Source organism: Gigantopelta aegis, chromosome 15 (genome assembly GCF_016097555.1).
Source record: "Gigantopelta aegis isolate Gae_Host chromosome 15, Gae_host_genome, whole genome shotgun sequence".
Taxonomy (NCBI): domain Eukaryota; kingdom Metazoa; phylum Mollusca; class Gastropoda; order Neomphalida; family Peltospiridae; genus Gigantopelta; species Gigantopelta aegis.
Genome location: NC_054713.1, coordinates 7,427,305 through 7,451,640, shown reverse-complemented (window position 1 = coordinate 7,451,640; position 24,336 = coordinate 7,427,305). Strand labels below are relative to the sequence as shown.

At 38.3% G+C, this 24,336-nt stretch overlaps 1 protein-coding gene across 1 annotated transcript; it reads left to right on the top strand.

The window, feature by feature from the left end:
- Positions 1 to 1,366: 1,366 nt before the first annotated feature.
- Positions 1,367 to 22,289, top strand: LOC121390323 (proteasome subunit beta type-6-like). Its single transcript, XM_041522109.1, has 6 exons — positions 1,367 to 1,506; positions 13,727 to 13,794; positions 17,016 to 17,147; positions 18,696 to 18,825; positions 19,881 to 20,025; positions 21,456 to 22,289. The coding sequence occupies exons 1-6, from the start codon at positions 1,411 to 1,413 to the stop codon at positions 21,584 to 21,586; spliced, it is 702 nt and encodes a 233-aa protein (XP_041378043.1). The 5' UTR covers positions 1,367 to 1,410; the 3' UTR covers positions 21,587 to 22,289.
- The last annotated feature ends 2,047 nt before the right edge of the window (positions 22,290 to 24,336 follow it).

The following is a 24,336-nucleotide window of genomic DNA, read 5'->3' as shown; positions in this document are numbered from 1 at the left end:
TCCATTAACATCAATTGAGGTGTCTTTTTGTGCACTTGATTGAGCAACACATTCCACGGCCTTTGATATACCAGTGACTCGTGGGGTAGTCCGAATCCTAATAAGGAATTGAATCGAATCGGACCCCCCCCCCCCCCCCCCCCCCCCAATTCTAATGTGCGACAGTGACTTCTTGTGGGGCACTGGTTGGGATATACCGGCCTCGGTGGCCTCGTGGTTAGGCCATCGGTCTACATGCTGGTAGGTACTGGGTTCGGACTTGCACCGACCAGTGATCTATAACTGGTTCAAAATAGGCCATGGTTTGTGCTATCCTGCCTGTGGGAAGCGCAAATAAAAGATCCCTTGCTGCTAATCGGAAAGAGTAGCCCATGTAGTTGCGACAGCGAGTTTTCTCTCAAAATCTGTGTGGTCCTTAACCATATGTCTGACGCCATATAACCGTAAATAACATGTGTTGAGTGCGTCGTTAAATAAAATATTTGTTTGGTTGGGATATAGCCCGAGTACTCTGCTAGTCGAGAGCTAGGCGAACTTTTGTACGGATATGATCGCTCTCTGCCGTCAGAGATCACTATATGGCGAAAACGCGGAAAGGTTGACTACCACACGGTAGATAAAGATTCCCGCTCTAATACAACAACAATTCTAAGTTTGACGTTAAATACCTTTACATTGATGATTTTCGAGTTCGCCGATAACAAATATTTTACATAGTGACCACTAATACAAACACTACAGGGGAAAACCCGGCAGCACCCCTTTCAATAATATTCCGGTTAAATATGTAGGTGCTGACGGGTTTCTTTCTGTAGTGTGCGTATTAGTGGCGAAATATTTGTTACCGTCAAAATGTCCATCTAGCTTTCGAACGGCAGAGTACTCCGGCTAGTTGGGATAGTTCATCAGTATAAACCTCAGCTTACACCGAGTCGAGGTTTATCTTGATGATACTAGTCGATGGTTGGTACGGACAGTGGTATTGCCTATCAGACTCAAATCCAATCCACTGGCCTATAACTATTACCGGTAGACCAGCAGAGCTGGCTGGCCTCGGTGATTAAGTCATCGGACATAAGGCTGGTAGGTACTGGGTTTGCATACCGGTACCGGCTCCCTCTCAGATAGCCCGAGTACTCGGGCTACCACTCAGAGCGAGTTTGAACGACTCAATGGTTAGCTGTAAGACCACTACACCCTCTGTTCTTTCACTAACCACTAACTCACTGTCCTGAACAGACAGCCCAGATAGCTGAGGTGTGTTTGCTCAGGGCAGTGTGCTTAAACCTTAATTGGATATTGGCACGAAAATAAGTTGAAATGAAATGAATGTAGAGCTGATTTCAAGCAGACTGGTGTTGTCGACAAAGCCCATGGCAAAGGAGGAATTACGCGAACGAAAGAAGAAGAATGGCAACCATGATGACCAGCAACTTTTCAGGATGTTTTTCGTCTCAATGTAACGAACCAGCCGTAGACTGGATGGCAGAAGAACATACTACTGGTGTAAGTCACAAAACAGCAACTAAATTTCGCTTTGCCAATAAATAATATCCACTTGGTACGATACAATACAACAAAGTCTGTTCTCTATTGTGGTTGTATGTATTTTCGATGGAGTGCCAAATTTTGGATGGGTTATATACAAGTTTGTAAATGTTTTCACTTTTCCAATATATCTTCATCCAACTTTTATTTTTAAGCTGCTGTTGTAACAGGAGGTGTAATTATTTAATTTAATATCTTGCACCATCTTGTTAGATCAACCCAAGTTTGTATATTTATTCATAGCCAACTTGGCAACTAAGAATAAAACAAGACGAGATAGTCTTAAACTCAATCATTTATTTACAAAATAAAATAATTCTTTTATATTAGTTAAAACAAAAATAAACATATGTTTTAATTTTCAGGGCCCCTTTTAAAACTACTTTAAAACTACATTAAAGGTAGGGTCAACTCAAACAAGAGCCTTATGTGTTGGAAAGATACATACCTGGACCACCAACACATAATGACACTTTAGCAAATGAAATTTAGAGTTAAAAAAACACCATGATTATTCCTGCTAACTGGGGGCAGCCATTTTGTTTCGTTTTTGTGACGTCCGGTGGAATAGCTTGGGGCGAAGTGACGTCAGCTCCTGACCATCTCCTGTATGTACAGTGTAAACAAAAGCAGTAATTTTCAACAAGGCGCTTCTCTTTGATCTACCTGACTTGTAAAACAGCATAAATGACGTAATAATATAATAAACTATTTAACTAAATATATTTCAAGTTGCATTAACGGAACAAAATGGGGTTATAGTATTTTTCTCTGTTAAATAATCCAAAGGAAAAATGTACACTATTAGACCTATTGATATGCTACGTTGGAGCAAAAATGACAACCCACGATACCCAAGTGATAATTTTCTTTTCTGTGGGACTACGTAATTGGTCAGTTCTGTGGTTTTAGATGGAATAGTCTACTTAATCAATAGTTTTACAGAACTGTTTACAGTAATAAACCATGTCCATTACAATTTTAGGGGCGACAGGTAATATTCCACAATACCGGTATGTATTTTTGTGTCTAGACAGCGTCAATTAATTGGCTCGTCTGGTTACCAATCAAATACACACCTGCCAATCAGAAATCACAGGTAGAAGCAACTAACAGCATAGACCAATTAACTAAGAAAACACTCTGTGTATCATTTCAGTACGTAGGTTAATGCATGGGCAAAACATTGTTAATTGTTTCGATTTGTTGTGTAGCCACTTTGACAATGGTATTTTATTTTGTATTGAAAAAATATATATATAGTGCTGGATATACTTATTGCTGGCTTACTGGGATGTGTATTATTACAGAACATTGCAAAAAACCAGGTAGATTGTGTTTCTCTAGTTCTAAGGCTCATTCCTGACGTTACGTATTAAGTATTACGTAACCATCAGCTCGCCAGAGGGCATGCTCACTGAGATGGTACAAAATGGCTGCGCCCGTTATATATAATAGCCGTCACATTTAACCGTTTTATTAATTAACTGTACGATTATACATGTTGATATTAAGCAATAATGTGTATTATATGTCGTTGAATATGCATACCAGGCCAAATGCCTTAATTGTCCTCTCCTTTAAAACAGAAAAATTATAGAGTGGTTATTCTGTACCATAAGTAAAAAAAAAAAATCCCAAATATTTAACCCACTAACCCAACTCGAAGAGATGGGGGAAGCAATGATTGAAATTTACTCATTCTTTGCCAACTCAAACATAAATCCTCCAAGCTAAACTTAATATACCCCTTAATACAAAACTCAATGGTGGTGTCTAGACAATAAATAATTTAAAACCAATAATTAAAAACTAATAATTCAAGACCAAACCCAACCTAATTACTTTCCCCAGGAATAACTACCATTTATAAACTTAACATTACTCCAATTAGTTAATTACTCTAACCAGCTTTAATTACCTAACCATAACATAATAATAACATAATGACATAAGAGACTTATAAATACAAATAGAGTTATTTCCCATACAGGGGTTCAAAACTTTTCCAAAAAATTACTTGCCACAGGGCAAGTGCCAATCAGATATTCACTTGCCCCATATATTTTTCCACTTGCCCATACTTCTTAAGGTAACCAATTGTGTTACTCCTATTTAATTTAATACAGTGCTTAATAGTGTAATAATCTTGAAAGTAATTGGTTTAATTGCACAAATAAAGAATTTTGCCAATAGGTTACAACACTTGCATAGGAAGTACTAAATGTATATGTCTGTCCAGTAGTATCAACTCTCTTCTCTATTTGTTGATTTAAACTTTATTTTTTAAATAGTGTCCATTTGTTGATTTAAACTTTGTTATTTGTTTGGTAGTGTCCACTTGTTCATCTAAATATAATTATTGTGTCGATGTATGCCTTAAGGCCCTGCTACAAGCAACAAGCATATCGTAATGTGTGGCATGTCATACGATTAAATCGGCCCGAGTCGAAGTTTAGAACTTGTTCTATTTTCATACGATTGAATCGGACGTTTGGGTACGTTGACCAATCAGATCTTGGTGCAGATAAAGTCGACGTTCTGAGTGTAATGGCGGAAAACTCTGTTCGCTTGTCATCGGCACAGACCCAACAGCTCATAGAGTTGTAGCAGGGGCACAACTCTTTGTAGGGTGTGTCCAATCATTTATATAAATACAGAGACGTTACGACAGCCGCCTTCTTATCAATACATTACATTGTTTACCATGGTTACAGCAAGGATATTTTTCAATGATGTCACGTTTCATACGATTGACAAGTACCGTGTGGCAACACGTCCGATTCAGTCGGTCCGATTGACTCGTGCGATTGACTCGTATGAGTGACTCAGTCCAATTCTGTCGTATCGTGTAGCAGGCCCTTTAGTGACCACTTGTATGGGCGTAGATGTTGTGAGATCCCTTTCCACTCGTGAGCCATTCTTTTATGGCTGGCATTGGTTCAAAAATGTTTAAGGATTTTGGCCCATGTGTCATTATTGTGTGTATATTATTTAACATTTTGTGCCCCAAAACACTTCTCTGGTAGTACTCGTTTGTCAAACTCGACCCGGACCCGAGTACCCAGCTTTTATACTAGATGATGATAAAACTAAGGAATAACGTTTAAAAAAAGAAAGAAAGAAGGCATTATCGTGTATCCCAAATATAGTTAAATTTGACATAGTAACCAGTACTCACAATCAAGATAATATATACCTTAAGTCATGAATGTGTTTAATGTATCCATAATTCATGTAATTGGTTTTTTTAAAACATAATTTCGTACGCATGACTTAAATCATTCATTGAAGTGGTGCATTAATCAATCGGAACTCCTCGTCACTTTCCGCTACGTTACAAGAAATGTACGAGGAGTTCCGAACGAGGTGGCGCATTGATCAATCGGAACACCTCGTCACTTTCCGCTACGCTACAAGAAATGTACGAGGAGTTCCGAATGGCGCATTGATAGAATTATTCAGTTTATATCAGTGGTTTTGATTGGTTTCAAACGTGACGTCATTAATATATTCACAAATTGGTTGATACTACGACGATCAGATTAAAGGAACAGTTCCGAGTTTTCAACCGAAGCATGAGTCCCCCCACCCCCACCCACACAAACACCCAACAAAATAAACCAAATCCTATTTGTGATACAATTTCTTATTGTAAGTAACATCTTTTAAATATTATGGATTGTATCAATAAATACAAAATGGAGTTAATAGGAAGTATTCATTTCAAATTTCGTGTGGCAGTTGAAGAACAAATACGCACAAAATTATTTTTGTCAAAAATCGACTTCAAGCTCGTACAAAACATTAGGGTTACCAGAAAAGTGTATTGTATTATTATTAAACTTGCAAACCTGTTGCAATGGCTACAAACTCAGTGCAGCCCTTTAATACTAAAATGTTTGCTAATTAAAACATGATAATACCCGTAGACATTTTTAGTTTCACAAAAACAATATTTATTGCAAGGAAGCATTTATTTGGCAAATAAAACACAGGAAAACTGTGAAATGTCTCCCCCTCCCCCACAACATCCAAACAAAACCGAAAACCAACAACGAATTATGAGCTTGTACTACAGAAAAAGTTCATATTTGTCTTAACTGTAAAACTCAATAATAAACATAAACTGAATAGTGTGATATTTAACTGACATCACTATGCATCTTTGGATGGCAAATATAGCTATTTAGCTATTCGTCGTCGCTTTCAGAGAACAGACTAGGTAACTCTGGTAAAGCTGGTGCACTTTTATCTTGCTGAACTTGTGCTGTTTCACCGGTCTTTTGTTCCTCTTGGTCATGAATTAACTCCAACTTCACACCTGCTGCAAAAGGAGAGTATTTGAAATCGCAACTGTTGCTTTTTGAAGTGGACCTCGTATGTTCTTATTTAGGAATATAATTGCATCTGCTGTTTTGGAATCGAGTGCTGCTCGCTGTCTAGTTACGGTGAGACCTGCAGCAGAAAAGGCACGCTCGGGTGGCACACTTGTACCGGGGATACAAAGGAATTGCTGTGCCAAGACTGCCATCCTTGGAAACGCAGACGCATTTTCTTTCCACCAAGCTAGCGTTCTAGACTTGAGGTGAGTGGGTGCTTGTACCTTGTTTGGTGCACCGAGGAAGTCTAAATATTCCTGTCGTGCATCTCTGTCCAGTTCAGTTTCGTCTGATATCTCAATGATGTCTCCCATTAGAAAAGACATGGCACTTTCATTTTCACAGAATTAAAAAACAATTCAGGGGTTCTTCCTTGATATGGACAGAATCACTGGACAAGTGTGGATCCTCTGTGGTAGCATGAATTCGACTGTTTGTGTCTGGTCTGTTGTCAGTGTGTTCTTGCTGCTGCAACAGTTCTACCACATGGTCTTGTAGTTCTTCTCTCTGCTTGTCGGAGCGGAACCGTAGGTTCTTGTAGCATGGATCCACTGCAGTGGCAATCATAGAGGGTATCATCCAGAAAGCATCTTTCAGAAGACGACACTTGAGACCACTGGCAATGGTAGTCTTCATTTCGGCCACGACGTTTGTATCCAACTCCGATACCACTAGATGTTTATTGATGAGGCCAAAAATGAAAGGGTACACACCAGATGAGGTGGGGAAGTCTTCACCGCATAATACCTCAGTCGCAGAGACAAGTGGCTTGAGAGCAACAATCAACAATTCCATCAGGGTCCAGTAGTTGTCTCTAAGGTTTAAGTCCTTGTGTTTTTTAAACATTTCATTATGCAGGACAGTGACAATGTCAGTGTGCAGATCCGTCAAACGTTGTAGCATGAAATAGACGGAGTTCCAACGTGTCACTACGTTCGTAATGACATGCTTAGTGGCTTTTCCGAGTTTCTTCTGGTGGTTTTCCAGTTCCTGTGTAGCAAGAGTAGATTTAGAAAAAAATGCCACAAGTCTGTGAGCATGCATTAGCATATTTTCAATTGCTTTTATTTTTAGCCCATCTTGAACTCCAAGCTGGAGTGAGTGTGCAAAGCAGCGAATGTGTGGATATTCGGCTAACGTTGCTGCAAGTGACATATTGCTAGCGTTGTCTGTAGTAAGACCAGCTATTTTTTCAATGCCGAATTCCTCCTGGAAGGATTTTAGAACAGTGGCAATGTTCTCGGCAGTGTGGCGTTCAGCAACATGACGCGTTGCAAGTATACATGATTCCAGTGACCAGTCTGTGAGATAATGTGCTGTCATTGTGATGTACCCTTGAGTGGCAACACTTGTCCACATGTCAGAGGTTAGAGCAACAAATGGAACTGACTGCAGTTTGGATTTGACTTGTGCTTTGCAATCTTCAAACTCTTTAAATAAATAGTTGCGTAATGTAGTTGGACACGGGACTTGATAATTAGGGTTGAGGGCTTCACAAAAATCCACGAATCCTTTACCTTTAACAATATTCAGTGGTCGCAAATCACGTACACACATCATCATCGCCTTTTTTGTAACAGTTTCGTACCACTGCCTGTCTGCCGGTTTACGACTTTTCACTGCAAATTGACAAAAGTTGCCGATAGTTGTTTGCCTAGTAGTATTAATGGAATGTGAGACTTCGCACGTGGCACTGGGGTGTTTTAAAAGAAGGTGCTTACGCATTGTACTGGTCGTACCACCATTGTAACTCAAAAGAATGCCGCAGAGACGGCATTTTGTTTTCTTTCTTTCGGTATCTAATTCAAAATTAATCCAGACGTTAGATTTTTGTTTTGTGTCCATTGTTGCAACGTCTAAGTTTACAAAAACGTCAGGAAAGGGAAGTAAAACAAATTATATCAGAGTGCTCTCCCCTGCATGGGTACTCGAGTCCTGTAAACCGGACTCGAGGCTTACCAGACTCGACCTGTGCCCAAGTACTCGAGCACTCGTGGAGACCCTATTCTCTGGGGTGTTTTTACCCTGTTAATAGCCGAGAAAGGTCTCTCGCAAACAGCCGTGGCTGGGCTCAAAGTAAACATGAGCTCTGTTACTTTTCAAATGTTTTTAAATAGTGCAGGCTTGGTAAACAACAGCCTCCCTGGGTGTACATCGATTGCAGCCTTGTATTTTTAACTTACTGAGCATAATTTATTTGTTAAAAACTATTAAAGGGACATTCCTGAGTTTGCTGCAGTTTTTAAGATGTTATCGACTAACAGAGACTTTTTAACGATTGTAATTACATATCAAATATATTTTTCTGCATAAAATATTAGTAGCTTTATATTAAACGTGTTTCTGATCGTTCTAATATTTGTACTAGGTTAAATTTCATCTTATTTTCTAAAATATAGTTTTTTTCGTACGTACGAAATTATTTGAAGACAAAATCCAGTTTGGGCTTCTTATAAATATTAAGACGACCAGAAACACATTGAATATACATACACTGATACTCCAAAAAAGAAAATATATTTAATATGCAAGTTTAATCGTAGAAATATTTTATTAGTCAGAAACATCTTACAATGCAGCAAACTCAGGAATGTCCCTTTAATAAAGCAGAAAAAAATATATTCATGTATGCTTAGAGGGCATCGCACCATGACGATTATGACGTAGGGCTAATGAAATATAACGAACGTAGATTTACATTTGTAAAGTACTGAAAGAAACATTAAGTATGTTCTGCTACAAGGTTTATTATATCTAAACTAAAATGTCTTACAACTTTTATAAGAATACAGTTCATAATATTTAGGCTCTGTTCAAGTGAACTCGGAAATTATAAACTTGCTTTACGCCCCCGTTCATTTGCAAAGAGCAGATTCCGGAACCTCGTTAACGTCTAATTTAATTTGAATATGACAATTTTATACTGTATTCCACCTCATTTACCATGTTTGCAAGGATTAAACATTATGATTGCACACACAAGGCATGTAAACTTTATTTTTATATAAGCTGTAAAGCGTATTGGATGTTATTTCTAAGTTTGAAGATCATCAAACCTATTGTATGAATTCAGTCAAACGTTCAGTGGCGGAAATTACCAATCTTAGTCGATAGTAGAAGGGGAACAACTCTAAAGTTGTTATCGAACTTTTCAACACATTGTTTTCCATTTTGGTGTGGCAACACATTGGCAAGAGTTCCGATCGTTCCAGTGTTTAGTGTTAGAGTTAGTTCTCCTTAGAGCTATGTAAATGCTTGCACAATTGGAACTCTTTCCAAAGGTTTTACCGAGATTTGTAAAAAAAAATTAAAAAGGTTTTAGGTGTTACATTAGTCACTTGTCATCGGGCATATGCAGTTAACATAATTACTGGCCCAGCATGAAAATTCCACTTGGCACGGGCATCGGGCGATGGGATTTTTGAACTTATTTTTAATATTTAAAGGCACTCTGTCACGGATGGTTGACCTAATTTATGACCAAATAAAGTATTATCTCAAAATATATACATTTGATTTGTCGCTAAAAGTACTTCATTTAACCTTTAGACTACTGGATTAATTTTTAACAAAAACCACGTTGAGTGGGTACAAGTTTATAATTTTTACTCACATATATTCACTTAAATGTTTTATTTATACATGAAATAAAGTTCATATATGAATCGGTAAGTATTATTTTCGTGTCTTTTTTGTAATTTTTATTATTTTAGATCGGCTAATGGTGATTAAAATTAGGCCAAAAAATCGAAAAAGTTGCGTTTACTTACGGACATTTGTGGCCAGCTGTCCAGTATTTATGTCCATTATTCCCGATAACAGTGGTTTTCTGACCAGATTTTTTTTTAAAAACTCTAACTACGATTCATATTGCAGTATTTGGTAATTTTCGTTGTTGGTAAAACGATCAAATTTATTATCAAATTAGCTGTCACAATCAGCTATCGATCCCTGAAAATGACCGCGACATGCCACCATTGTTGTCAAGCATAAATACTTGCCGAAAACGCCGAGGTATTTTCAATTGAAAAAATCAATATACAGTACAGTATATAGACTGACGTGACGTCGGGCGAGATATCTCGCCTGCAGTACTCAGAAGGTTAACCATCTACATAACTACCATAACCCACTAATTACTGATATTTTGTAAAAATAACTGAATTATGTCAACGGTCTATAATTCAGGAAAAAAGAACGGCTATTTGGAGCGAAGAGGTGTGACGTATTATTTTTGTAGTCACATGATGGGCAACCCCTGAATAACTGCAATGTCAAAACGATTTGCCAAGCTCGTGTAATGAGAACGCTTGACCGTCCTATGCGACGTAGGGTAAATCGAAAGAAAAACAACGAAAATAAGTTGTAAAAAGATATATAAACATGTACTGAATGAAACATTAAGTATGTTCTGCTACAAGGTTTATTATATCTAAACTAAAATGTCTTACAACTTTTATAAGAATACAGTTCATAATACATTAATTTAGTTATAGCAACAGAAGCATTTTAAACGGCGATGATTCGACTAGTTAGGCCTTTGCATGTACAGATAAATTGATCGTTTGTTGTTCATGCAAAAATCTAAACACCTAAACACCGAATTAATTTTTCAGTTTGTCAAATTTATTATTATATAAAATATGCCATAACCCTATGGGTAATTACAAATGGCTTGGAGTAGGAATTACTACATTTTTAAAGAATACTGTGAACTAGATGGTGTTTATATACAAAGTGGTTAAAAATACAACCGCCGTGTATATGGCCTCCACTAACGAGGGCTGCCTATAAACACAGCAAAAATGTATATAGGTGGTAAATAAGTATTTGATTGATCCATATTGCCGAACCACTTGGAACAAGAGGAATACATACTAAGTACAAACAGGGGATTGGGGATTGAATATGAATCTAGCGGACTCTTTTGTGTATGTTTTCCATAGACACCTACCCAATGTGTCTGCAGGAAAGAATTTTTTGGGTATGGCGCTATGAAATTAAATATTTACAATGTGTTTGCTGAATGCAACAGCAGTCGAAAATCACACAGTAATAAGAGTCATTAATTTTGTCAAGGTTAACTTAAATTTTTTAAATCTGCAATAAAATTTGGGTATGGTGCCATACCCATTTTACCCTGCTACCGTATATGAATAGCGTAATATTGCCTATAAATAAATAAAATTATCAGCTCTGAGATTATCTGAAAAAGAAAATAAATACACACCAACTACGGACAGTACACAAACTAACAGCGGGGGCTTGTAACTGGAAACAGTCGGAAGGAAACGTGTTATCTGTTTTCGAACCATCAATGTACCATTATTGTTACAGATAAGCATAATTAATAACTATGATTCGGTAACAGTACTAACAGTTTAGCTAGTTTCGCAGATTGGTACTTTTAGAGGACATTATGTTGTGTATTAAGCAAAAATGATTGTGCCACAATGTTTTTTGTCTGTGCAGGCACATACCCATCTCCTTGTAAAAGCAATTTTTTGGGGGGGAACATGTCTCAACCCCTCACCGTAAACTTCACTCGCCTCCATGTAGACCACCACCTCATGCTAAAATCCCTGCACACGTGTCTGCAGTAGTACTGTGTACGGAGCTCTGTAAAAAAAAAAAACCCAACAAACAAACAACAAACAAATTAAACCACAAAATAACCCTTTGCACCCCCCTCATCCCCCCAAAAATGAATAAAATAAAAATAAATAATATAATAATTGCTTGCTCAAGCAAATTTAGTTTTCTGTTGGTTTTTTCCCCAATAATTGTCTGGCGGAGCGTGTCACCCCTATTAACGTTGCTCACCTCAGTCTAGACTCCCCCCTTGCTAAAATTCCTACACACGCACCCGCAATGATCCTGTGTACGATAGCTCCATAAAAAACCAAACTTACTATTAATTAGTAAAATTGTAATTACTTAAAAGTAGGGCTAGTGAATTTTTAATTGTGGCTAATAACTTTTTAAAATCACTGATCCATTGGCTAGTGGATTTTTATAACAATTCTAGAAGCTCTGGGTTACTGTGAAATATTTGTTATTAGTGAACTTAAGAATGATCAATGTAAAGGTATTTAACTGTCAATTCCATGTTTTCACTGCAGAGTTGTTATCTCTGGCTGAGAAAGTGATCATAACCTGTGACGGAACATGATCTTAATTTTGTTTTCGCCTGTGGCGATATTAATTGTTTTACAGGGCCGTGTGCAGTTCCAATATGCATTTAAGCTCAGGTGGGCACTTTGTTACGTAATACCTCTGCGCGACGGTCGTCGAGCTCTTCTAATACACACACCCAGACCAGGTGCGGAGGCAATGTGGCCATTAGTTACGTAATACCTCCGCTAGTTCGGTACGTTCGGGGTATTGCGGGCGGACTAGGCGTCAGCAAGTCTGGAGATCTAAGAAAGATATGCCGGTGTGGTCGCTGTGGAAATATAACTTGATAGGGGGAGGACCGCGATGTACCCCCAGGCGATATTCCGATTTTATGATAAATAGCTAGGGTTTTAGAGATATTGGGGCGAAACATAGGAAGGCTGCAGGGGAAACGGACGTCGTCCACTGAACGAAATATATAAGATCAGTCCGGGCGTGGTAAATATTTTTTTCTGCTCTGTGTATAACCTTGATGTGATTGATGTGACTTTAAATATTTTAATACTGTAATATACCAATATTATTTAGACGGTGCTGCCGGTCATCTGATGCAGTAAACTGTAGGCTCACTGTCTAAATAATTATTAAAGCTTAGCCACTCATCCTAGAGGACCTAGGCAAACTGTAGGTTATTGTCTTTATTGTGATGGGTACCAGTATTAATTCTGTGTTACAAGGTTACTGAATGAGTAGTTAAGGGTTAATTAAAAATTAACCAGTTAGGAATAGAGTTGTAATTCCTTTATTAATTAAGTTCCCCTTGCAGCGTTTCTCAATTATCACACGTTACTGAATGAGTCGATAAGGGTTAATTAAAAATTAACCAGTTAGGAATAGAGTTGTAATTCCTTTATAAATTAAGTTCTCCTGGAAGCGTTTCTCAATTATCACACATGTGGGTGTTGTGTCACGTTGAAGTGATTACAATATTGTGTAAACTAGACACCTAGTGATTAACTAATTAAGTGATCAGTTCTGGGTTGTTATTATTTGTTGTTGTTAATTAACTACTGCGGCAGTACATTTGTCAGCATAGGTTAATACAGATTCCAAAGTGTATTGTGTTTTTGTTGTGTTTTCTAGTGAACTAAACGTGCTATAATAATATATACTTTATACAAGATCTTATCTCTGATCATACCTAGACGAGCCACGCAGGTTTTTTGAACTGCCCGTTACAGAGAGATCTAATAGATATACAGTTAGGAGAGATATTTGGATAATCGTGTTTCATCCAGTTACGGGTATTGTAGGATCCCCGTGACATAACCGTCCAAATGTCCATCTATAGCTATTGAATGGCAAAGTACTTGGGCTGCCTAGAATGTTCATATATGTAGTCTGATATATCTACCGCCAACTGAGTGTGACGTCACATTCACTTTCATGTATAAAACAGGATGACTTGTGATCATGTTGGCCACATCACATTTGCATTAAATTTGACAAGCAAGTTCACCGTTCTTCAATGTCTTGAGTGTTAAGACTGTATTCCTCTAGTCATCGATTACACATTTTTCTGTTTGGCCAGCTTGATCACAATAACCCTGTTTAGCATTTGTTCCCAATCCTAGTGATATAATAATTTGTTTAATAATGGTAATACTGTCTTGTTTCAGACCACCATTGCTGCTGTTGAATTTGATGGTGGAGTTGTTATTGGAGCTGACTCGAGAACCACGACTGGGTAATAATTTACATTCTTACACACCCGTTGGTCAGAACACCATGCCTTATTTTGGTTTCGAGACATATGACTGGCTGCTCCTAGGTGATGACAAGGTCACCAATGCCATACAATCAATGAAAAACTACATGATGGAAATCGATTAGACTGTGATGTATAGTTAACCTGACATTCATGAGTCTGTGACACGTAAGTCAGCTACAAGTGCAACGGCTGTAAATAACGTTTAGTCGAAAAAGATGTTAAAATTTGCTTTAAACCTGATTTTTGAGGATATGAAAGAAATAGAATAATACATTCATGTCCGTTAGATACCATTTATCTCACAACTCGTTGCTTAAAAACCTTATCAAACTCGCTTTTGCTCATTAGATACATTTTAAAATAACTCATTGTGGAATAAATGGTATCTAACAGCCACTCATGTATTATTCTCTATATACTCATTGTACTACTACTGCTAATGTTACTACTACTAATAGCAATCTGGCAATGATCCGATGCAATCAGCAATTTTCCTTACTGTTAATGGAAAAATGTAGCAGGTTTCCTCTCTATATCAAACTTTTAACTTTAATGTTTATTAGGGCTTGCACTAGAATTAATTTTAGTTATAGCCAATTTTCAGATATGCCGAGTATTTCCTTGAAAACTATTAAAATGTGGTTACATTAAGGAATATTTTATTTGCCAAAGACTAAATAATGTAGCACCGCTAGTTCTGGGTGAGCAGAATATTTCACTAAATTATCTATTAAAGTTCGAAAAATGACAAACTTTATTTACAACAAAATATCAACAGGGATAGCTCTGGATTAGCAAAACATTTCGCCAAATCATCTTAAAAAATGCTAAATCACTGCAATTTCCAACAAAAATACCAATTAGTACATGGAATTTGGCGAGTGGCAGACCTAGCCCTGATCAATATTTACATTAATTTGTTTTCGCCAACTTGAAATAAGATTTGCCAATTGTTTTTATGGTTCACAGTTGGCGAATTTGACGATTGGCACAGCTAACCCTGTCTAGCCATTTTGTATATAAATCAGCAGTTGGCTAATTTGACGATTGGCACAGCTAGCCCTGTCTAGCCACTTTGTATATAAATCAGCAGTTGGCTAATTTGGCCATCGGCACAGCTAGCCCTGTCTAGCCACTTTGTATATAAATCAGCAGTTGGCTAATTTGGCCATCGGCACAGCTAGCCCTGTCTAACCACTTAGTATATAAATCAGCAGTTGGCTAATTTGGCCATCGGCACAGCTAGCCCTGTCTAGCCACTTTGTATATAAATCAGCAGTTGGCTAATTTGGCCATCGGCACAGCTAGCCCTGTCTAACCACTTTGTATATAAATCAGCAGTTGGCTAATTTAGCCATCGGCACAGCTAGCCCTGTCTAGCCACTTTGTATATAAATCAGCAGTTGGCTAATTTGGCCATCGGCACAGCTAGCCCTGTCTAGCCACTTTGTATATAAATCAGCAGTTGGCTAATTTGGCCATCGGCACAGCTAGCCCTGTCTAACCACTTTGTATATAAATCAGCAGTTGGCTAATTTGGCAACAGATAGGATGAGCCCCGTCTAGCCACTTTGTATATAAATCAGCAGTTGGCTAATTTGGCAACAGATAGGATGAGCCCCGTTTAGCCACTTTGTATATAAATCAGCAGTTGGCTAATTTGGCCACAGATAGGATGAGCCCCGTCTAGCCACTTTGTATATAAATCAGCAGTTGGCTAATTTGGCAACAGATAGGATGAGCCCCGTCTAGCCACTTTGTATATAAATCAGCAGTTGGCTAATTTAGCCATCGGCACAGCTAGCCCTGTCTAGCCACTTTGTATATAAATCAGCAGTTGGCTAATTTGGCCATCGGCACAGCTAGCCCTGTCTAGCCACTTTGTATATAAATCAGCAGTTGGCTAATTTGGCCATCGGCACAGCTAGCCCTGTCTAACCACTTTGTATATAAATCAGCAGTTGGCTAATTTGGCAACAGATAGGATGAGCCCCGTCTAGCCACTTTGTATATAAATCAGCAGTTGGCTAATTTGGCAACAGATAGGATGAGCCCCGTCTAGCCACTTTGTATATAAATCAGCAGTTGGCTAATTTGGCAACAGATAGGATGAGCCCCGTCTAGCCACTTTGTATATAAATCAGCAGTTGGCTAATTTGGCCACAGATAGGATGAGCCCCGTCTAGCCACTTTGTATATAAATCAGCAGTTGGCTAATTTGGCAACAGATAGGATGAGCCCCGTCTAGCCACTTTGTATATAAATCAGCAGTTGGCTAATTTGGCAACAGATAGGATGAGCCCCGTCTAGCCACTTTGTATATAAATCAGCAGTTGGCTAATTTGGCAACAGATAGGATGAGCCCCGTCTAGCCACTTTGTATATAAATCAGCAGTTGGCTAATTTGGCAACAGATAGGATGAGCCCCGTCTAGCCACTTTGTATATAAATCAGCAGTTGGCTAATTTGGCCACAGATAGGATGAGCCCCGTCTAGCCACTTTGTATATAAATCAGCAGTTGGCTAATTTGGCCACAGATAGGATGAGCCCTGTCTAGCCACTTTGTATATAAATCAGCAGTTGGCTAATTTGGCAACAGATAGGATGAGCCCCGTCTAGCCACTTTGTATATAAATCAGCAGTTGGCTAATTTGGCAACAGATAGGATGAGCCCTGTCTAGCCACTTTGTATATAAATCAGCAGTTGGCTAATTTGGCAACAGATAGGATGAGCCCTGTCTAGCCACTTTGTATATAAATCAGCAGTTGGCTAACAGATAGGATGAGCCCTGTCTAGCCACTTTGTATATAAATCAGCAGTTGGCTAATTTGGCCACAGATAGGATGAGCCCTGTCTAGCCACTTTGTATATAAATCAGCAGTTGGCTAATTTGGCAACAGATAGGATGAGCCCTGTCTAGCCACTTTGTATATAAATCAGCAGTTGGCTAACAGATAGGATGAGCCCTGTCTAGCCACTTTGTATATAAATCAGCAGTTGGCTAACAGATAGGATGAGCCCTGTCTAGCCACTTTGTATATAAATCAGCAGTTGGCTAACAGATAGGATGAGCCCTGTCTAGCCACTTTGTATATAAATCAGCAGTTGGCTAATTTGGCAACAGATAGGATGAGCCCTGGTGTATTTTGTAATGGTTTGATACATTTAGGGCAAGATGTTTAATTGTTGTTTCAGTTCCTACATACCAAACCGTGTGACAGACAAGCTGACGAAAGTGACGGATTACATTTACTGTTGTCGATCCGGATCTTCGGCCGACACCCAGGCTGTGGCGGACATTGTCAACTACCACCTGAATTTTTACAGGTAAAATGTCAGTTTAATTATTACAGGTAAAATACACGTACGGCTATAATGTTTGAAAGGTAAAAAATTAAAAGTCGACACACCAGCTGGATTTCTACAGGTAAAATGTCAGTTTAATTATTACAGGTGAAATACATATATATGGATATAACATCTTACAGGTAAAAAAAACCCAGATGTCCAGGCTACCACAGGCTACGTCATGTTGCAACAAAATCATGTTTTTCTCAAAATTACATAATTGGATATGACACATTTTTGAAATGATATCTTCAATTCCTACTTAGTTTGGCCAGGCGGGATTCAGCTCAGTCAGTTGAGTGCAGGGTTGTGAGAGCTACACAGAAATGTGTAAATGCACTTTTCCATTTCATCTAAAAAAACAGAAACATGATGTTCAATACTGTTGACCACACACGGTTCATCTGCATGTTTTCACGGTTTCAAATTTATGTGTGCCTTATGTTATAAGTTATAACCAGTTTAGATTTGTTGTCATTGAATGCAATTTTTGGCAGATCCAGGGTTGCAAACAACAATTTTCCTTGGACCCCTTCCGCAGTAAGCTTTTTTGTTTCAGCCCCTCTCACATCCCTGTGAGTGCTCACATTAGGTGCTTGCGCCGCAGGATCGAACCACCTTGGTTGATCCATTCAACTAATTGGTGTTTTTCTTGTTCCAACCAGTGCACCACAACTGGACAAAGGCTGTGGTATGTGCTTTCCTGTCTGTGGGAAAGTGCATATAAAAAATCCCTTGCTGAATTAAGAAAAATGTAGCAGGTTTCCTCTGATAACTACATGTCAGAATTACCAAATGTTTGACATCCATTAGCCGATGATTATTTAATCAATGTGTTCCAGTGGTGTCGTTAAACAAAACAAACTTTCATTTACCACATGCTACATAATGTTGCAACAAAATCGTGTTTTTCTCAAAATGAATTAAATGGATATGATGCATTTTGGAAATGATCTCTTCAATTCCTACTTAGTTTGGTATAGTACAAATAAAATACCAACTTGATTTTCACAAGTAAAATAAATGCAGTGGATATTTTCTTTTCAAATTTTTTATTAGCAACATTTCTAGTGACAAAAATAAATAAAAAGTAATTAAATAAAAAATATTCTTTAATGTTTTAATAAATTATTATTATATTTTTTAACATGCATTGAGATGAAGATCTTGTGGATGCAAATATCAGTTACTCTGAATAAGTTTATTGGTAGGCAAGACATAAATGTAATTCCACAGATTTTATTCTCATTCCAACCAGTGCACCACGACTGGTGTATCTACGGCTGTGGTATGTACTATCCTGTCTGTGGGATGATGCATATAAAAGATCCCTTGCTGCTAATTGAAAAGAGTAGCCCATGACATGGCGACAGCGGGTTTCCTCTTTCTATATATGTGTGGTCCATAACCATATGTCTGACTCCATATAACTGTAAATAAAATGTGTTCAGTGCATTGTTAAATAAAACATTTCCTTCCTTCCACAGATTTTAATTTTTTGTATTAGGTATGTATGTTTGTTTTCAGAATGGAGATGGGGGTGGAACCATTAGTGCACACAGCAGCCACCGTATTTAAGGATCTGTGTTACGAAAACCGAGACAACATCACAGCTGGCATCATTGTGGGCGGCTGGGACAAGTTAAACGGTGGCCAGGTAGGTCATGGTGTTGTTGGGAGTTGGACTTCATTAGGGACCATACTAAAGAGTAAGCATGTACAGAGCAGGGTGGGGCTGCAGTGGAGCGATGACAGCTGAAAAGAATTGCATGTTGCAAGACAAGATGAGACAAAACAATTTTTATTCAGTATAAAGGCCATAGGCTTATATTACTGTAAGCAACTGTTATACAGGTTATTTTTACATATATATTGGTAGGTAATAAGAATAAAGGCAGATACAAGAAGTGTTTTTTTTTTGGGGGGGGGGGGGGGTCTGTACAAATGGCTCGAGATCGATACATTAAAGACATAAAAGATGCCTTGCTGCTGTTCAGTAGGAGTACCTATAAAGGATAGCAGATTTCCTCTCATTCTGTTTCTCTCTGCTGCTCTTTCTCTCCCACACATCTCCCGTTGGTCTCCCTTTCCCCACATCTATATTCTTTGCTCTGTGTGTCCATCCGTCCGTCTCTCTCTCTCTCTCTCTCTCTCTCTCTCTCTCTCTCTCTCTCTCTCTCTCTCTCTCTCTCTCTCACACACACACACACACATGCACACACACCCTTGGTGACCCTTTCTCTGATGGTGTCTTTTATTATTGCAGCTAGTTCCTCATGACTAGTATATCAAAGGCCATGGTATGAACTACCCTGTCTGTGGGAAAGTGCATATGTTAAAGAGTCCCTTTAAGCTTACTGCTAATGGAAGAATGTAGCAAGTTTCGTTTGACATCAAATGATTAATAAATCAATTATTACTCTGTCAATCTCTCCTCTCCTCTCTCTCTCTCTCTCTCTCTCTCTCTCTCTCTCTCCCTCTCCCTCTCCCTCTCCCTCTCCCTCTCCCTCTCCCTCTCCCTCCCCCTCCCCCTCCCTTGGTTGACACATTTTCTCATAGTGTTTTTTTCCTGTCGAAACTAGTGCCCTACAACTGATACATGAATTGCCATGGTATGTGCTGTCGGAAGAATGTTTTACATCCAATAGTCAATGAATGTGCTCTAGTGGTGTCATTAAACAAAAAATACTTACACTTTGTTTTGTTTCCCAGGTGTTCACTATACCACTGGGCGGTATGTTGGTTCGACAGCCGTTTGCAATCGGTGGATCGGGCAGCACCTTCCTGTACGGTTACGTGGACTCGCAGTTCAAGCACAGCTTCTCAAAAGAGGAATGTCTACAGTTTGTAGCCAATGGTAGGTTCAACACTCATCTCAGGTCTGACAGAATTATTTCCAAATTATTGTATTTTGGCTTATTACATGTATGTACGATTCATAAAAATCTGTGGAATGAAAATCAGAAAATTCTATTGCATTCCACAGCTTTTTACGAATTGTGCATATTATGTGTATTAACATCACAATGATCTGTCACTGTATAGAAAGACTTGTTAATAGACTTGGCCCTGTTGGCAGACTCCTAGAAAGGATAATTGAAATTCATTGGAGACTGATAGGTTTTTCTCCCATCACTAGCCATGCAAGACCGACTCATTCCATGCGGAATAAATCTGTCTTGCATGGGTTCATAGCATTGAATTTAACATGGGGAGTATATGGTGGTGGTAGTTTTTGACGTCATATCAGTGTGAGTTGGTTAGTTTTAGATTGATATTTGTTATTAAAACCTTCATTATAAAAGCATCTTGTTAATTTGTAGTGTTAAATTACATTTAACACACAAAACAGATGCGGCAAATATGATAGTGTAGTTTATTTATGATAAAATGGTCAAATAAAGAAGTTACTTTTTCAGCCATCTTTGTTTGTTCATGTAAAAAAATAATGGTTTATTTATGGAATGGATGGGAGAAAAAGACTCCCATCATATGCGGTCATGTGGGATAGAAAAAGTACACCTCGTCCCGGGTCAAAATTTCCACCACCTCGGGTGTACTTTTTCTATCCTACATGACCACATATGATGGAGTCTATTAATGTTATTTATGTGTGGCCTCATCCATGATTTCCCAAATCCTGGAGCATTAAATAACAATGACTAGGTACAGGTAGTATAACAAAAAGAACCCAGGAAAAAACAATCTAAGTGAAATGGTCTTGAGGTCCTCAACCCATCTCCTACCCAGAAGCAAAAACACTCATCCAACACAAGCTTCGACAAGAAAGGTGTCACCAACATAACATCACTGGGGAGGACACAAGCCTTTTGGACCTGGAGAGATGGCAACAGTCATCTTTCGACTCGGAGCCGGCCATTATCGCCTACTGTCCCATATGCATCGCCTCAAAATTTCACCATCCATGGAATGTCCCTGTGACACAGGAACACAAGATCCAGAGCACATACATTGTACTACAAGAGTGTCCTACATACACAGCCGAGAGAACACACTCTTGGCCAATACCGATGCACTTACTCTAAAGGCAGAGATTAATTTTACTTGTAGAATGCAGGAAATTGCATTTCAGGACATCTAGTTTTCATAATTTTAGGGGAGAGCATACCCCTGAACCCTTTAGAAACTTACTCTGGGCCCTCGATCTTAGTCACACCCCTCCCCCCAATGTCTACTTGCTTCCACCGTGCCTGACATGTATGTCTTATGTATAGTAATTAATCTATACCTATATTTATGGTAATGATCTGTTTTTCTTTTTTCCAGCGATATCTCTAGCAATAAACCGTGACGGGTCCAGCGGTGGGATTGTGCGGCTCGCCTGTATAAACAAAGACGGGGTGGAGCGCTTTACACTGACCGGCGAACAGATCCCCAAGTTTTATGAGAGACATTAATACGCAATCTCGTTTAGTGTGTACACAGTTTGACACGACACTAGACAGTTGTTTTCATCGGATGTTTTGGATTCTCATCTTCACTGTTTGCCCATTTCTCAGAATATGTGTGGACCTTTTGTCAATACTTTTGTTTTTGTTTGTGGCAACCAGGCCTGGTGCTTATAAAATGTTTAGAGTCTAGACTCGAGACTCTAATAGAGTCTGAGACACTAATGTTATGACAATGCCACACAAATTGTATGTGTGTGACGTCATTATTAGAGATTGAGTCTGGACTATAAACGTTTTATAAGTACTCGCCCAGGTCCTTAGGAACAGTATCTACAGTTGTGGATGGGGTCAGCAGAAATGAAATTTGTCTGTGGATGTCTTTTAACATGATTTTCTAGCATTTCTAGAATAAAATAGCAATGTTTTGTTGTAAGTGCTACTAAGTATTGTGGTTCATATCACAGTCATTTGTCACCTGTATGTAATAGGATTAACTAAGATTAACCTTTGACATTGACTGAAATTGACAAGATTTAATCACATACAATATTTAAGTAAAACTGCAATGGATGTCAGTGTGAAGCCAAAACAAAATTGTCAAAAGATTTTGCATCTTTTGTTTCTAAAGGATTTTTGCTATTGGTTTCAAGTATGAACTGTTTTGAAAATGGGGAAAACATATTCATTTCATTAAAGAATGCCATTAATCGACTTATGTATAGTTTTTGAAATAGTTCTGTTTTCATTAAAAAATTATTATTATTATTTTAAATAAAAAATTATTTAAATTGGTCAAATGAAATGTCAAATGAAAGGACGTTTGCAAACAGATCAAGATTGGTTTTGGGTTCAGATCTAACAGAGTTCCAAGGTGGAATGTGAACAGGATCTGATTTAAGGAGATTTAAATTTCCCAAAGATAGGACAGAACATACCACATACTTTGAATTACTAGTCGGAGAACATGAAGTGCAATGGAAAATCCCAATGAGGAATATGGAGACCCGAGTGACCATTCAATTTTTGTGGTAACACTACCATATATTATGACAAACAGTAGGGTGGCAGTTAAAATTTAATGAATGGATGATTAACAACTCACTAGCTTGAGTTGTACATGTATATTTAGTTCTATTTATAATGCATTCACCGCTGATGTACAACTTCATTTATGTAAATTGCATGTAGAATTCCACCCCCACCCATCCCCCTGCAAAAATACTGGATCCATGCCTGTCAAATAATGACAAAACCATCGTGTCATGTGTGGTATGTTTTGATGCCTTGTCAAATGACTGCAGACTTTATTATGCAATACTACCCCCCTCCCCAGTCATCTCTTTATTTTTTTCTGTTGCCACATAACTCGTAGACAAATGTGGTTGCCCCCCCCCACCCATAAAATCCTGGCTACACCCTTCATACAAAGTAGTAAAGTAGGAATGGATTTCAGTAGCGTCGAACTGCTGTCAGCCAGTAATATGGTCAACTTCTGACGCCATCATCACTGTCACCATCAAATTCGCACCCTGAAAATTAAATGGTCTACTGGCCAAATGGGCCGAGCCGCCTTTTGCATGTTGTTACTAATTAGTCCTCATACTCTTAACATTATTTCTAAAGCTGTATTAACACTAGAAAACACCAAGTCTTCTTTATTTTAAATGGGTAATGTGGTGTTATATTATGACACTTTTTGAAGACTGGAGTTTTCCTTGTTGCCCTGCTTTCTGGCCGTAATGCCCACGAAAAGTCTTCATCAGGCGAAGTCAAATGCCCTTGCCCTCCAATGTGCCAAAATCTGAGGCCCGTTATCGCCCCCAATGCACTTCGGTAAAGTGCAAATAAAAGATCCCTTGACATTTGATTGGTAGTTTCATGTATCTCTTCTCAACTTAAGTGTTAGTAGGAGAAATACAGTCATGCATGCACTCGAGAAAATCATTGATGAAAGAAAGAAAAATGTGTCTAACGACGCACTCGACATATTTTAAATTACGGTTATATGGTTGAAGGAAATATTTTATTTAACAACTTACTCAACACATTTTATTTACGGATATATGGCATCAGGCATATGGTTAAGGACCACACAGATATTGATAGAGGAAACCCGCTGTCGCCACTTCATGGGCTACTCTTTTTCGATTAGCAGCAAGGGATCTTTTATATGCACCATCCCACAGACAGGGTAGTACATACCACGGCATTTGATATACCAGTCGTAGTGAACTGACTGGAATGAGAAATAGCCCAATGGACCCACCGACAGGATTGATCCCAGACCGATCGAGCGGGAGCTTTACCACTGTTGTATGGTTAAGGACCACGAAGATAATTAGAGAGTAAAAGTACTAAAACCCTCTGTTGCTAATCCATGGCATACTCTATTAGCAACCAGATTTTCTTTTGTTTTATATAGCCCACCGACAAAACTGTTACACCAAGTGTGGATACTACTACTACTAAAAAACCCAAAAACAACAAAGAACTCGTCAACAAACATTTATTTAAAAACAAAATATTACATTTAAGAACCAACATTTAAAATGACATTTCATAAATCTATTAAAACAACTTTGTATTTAAATACGTACTATAATATACTTTTATTTTAAGAGATGTGTTTTGATGGTTAATGCGGCAAGTACGGTCAATTTAACCGAATCCAATTAATATACTAGCATAGATGTAATTGGATTTTAATTTTTAAAGGGACAGACCCTAGTTTCAGCCCATGAAAATTAACACTAAGT

What these genes read in the sequence shown, in the direction of transcription:
- LOC121390323 (XM_041522109.1), top strand. Translation starts at nt 1,411, where the DNA reads ATGGCAACCATGATGACCAGCAACTTTTCAGGATGTTTTTCGTCTCAA. An exon ending in TACCACCTGAATTTTTACAG is followed by an intron (nt 17,148 to 18,695) that starts GTAAAATGTCAG and finishes GTTTGTTTTCAG; the next exon opens with AATGGAGATGGGGGTGGAAC. An exon ending in TCTACAGTTTGTAGCCAATG is followed by an intron (nt 20,026 to 21,455) that starts GTAGGTTCAACA and finishes TCTTTTTTCCAG; the next exon opens with CGATATCTCTAGCAATAAAC.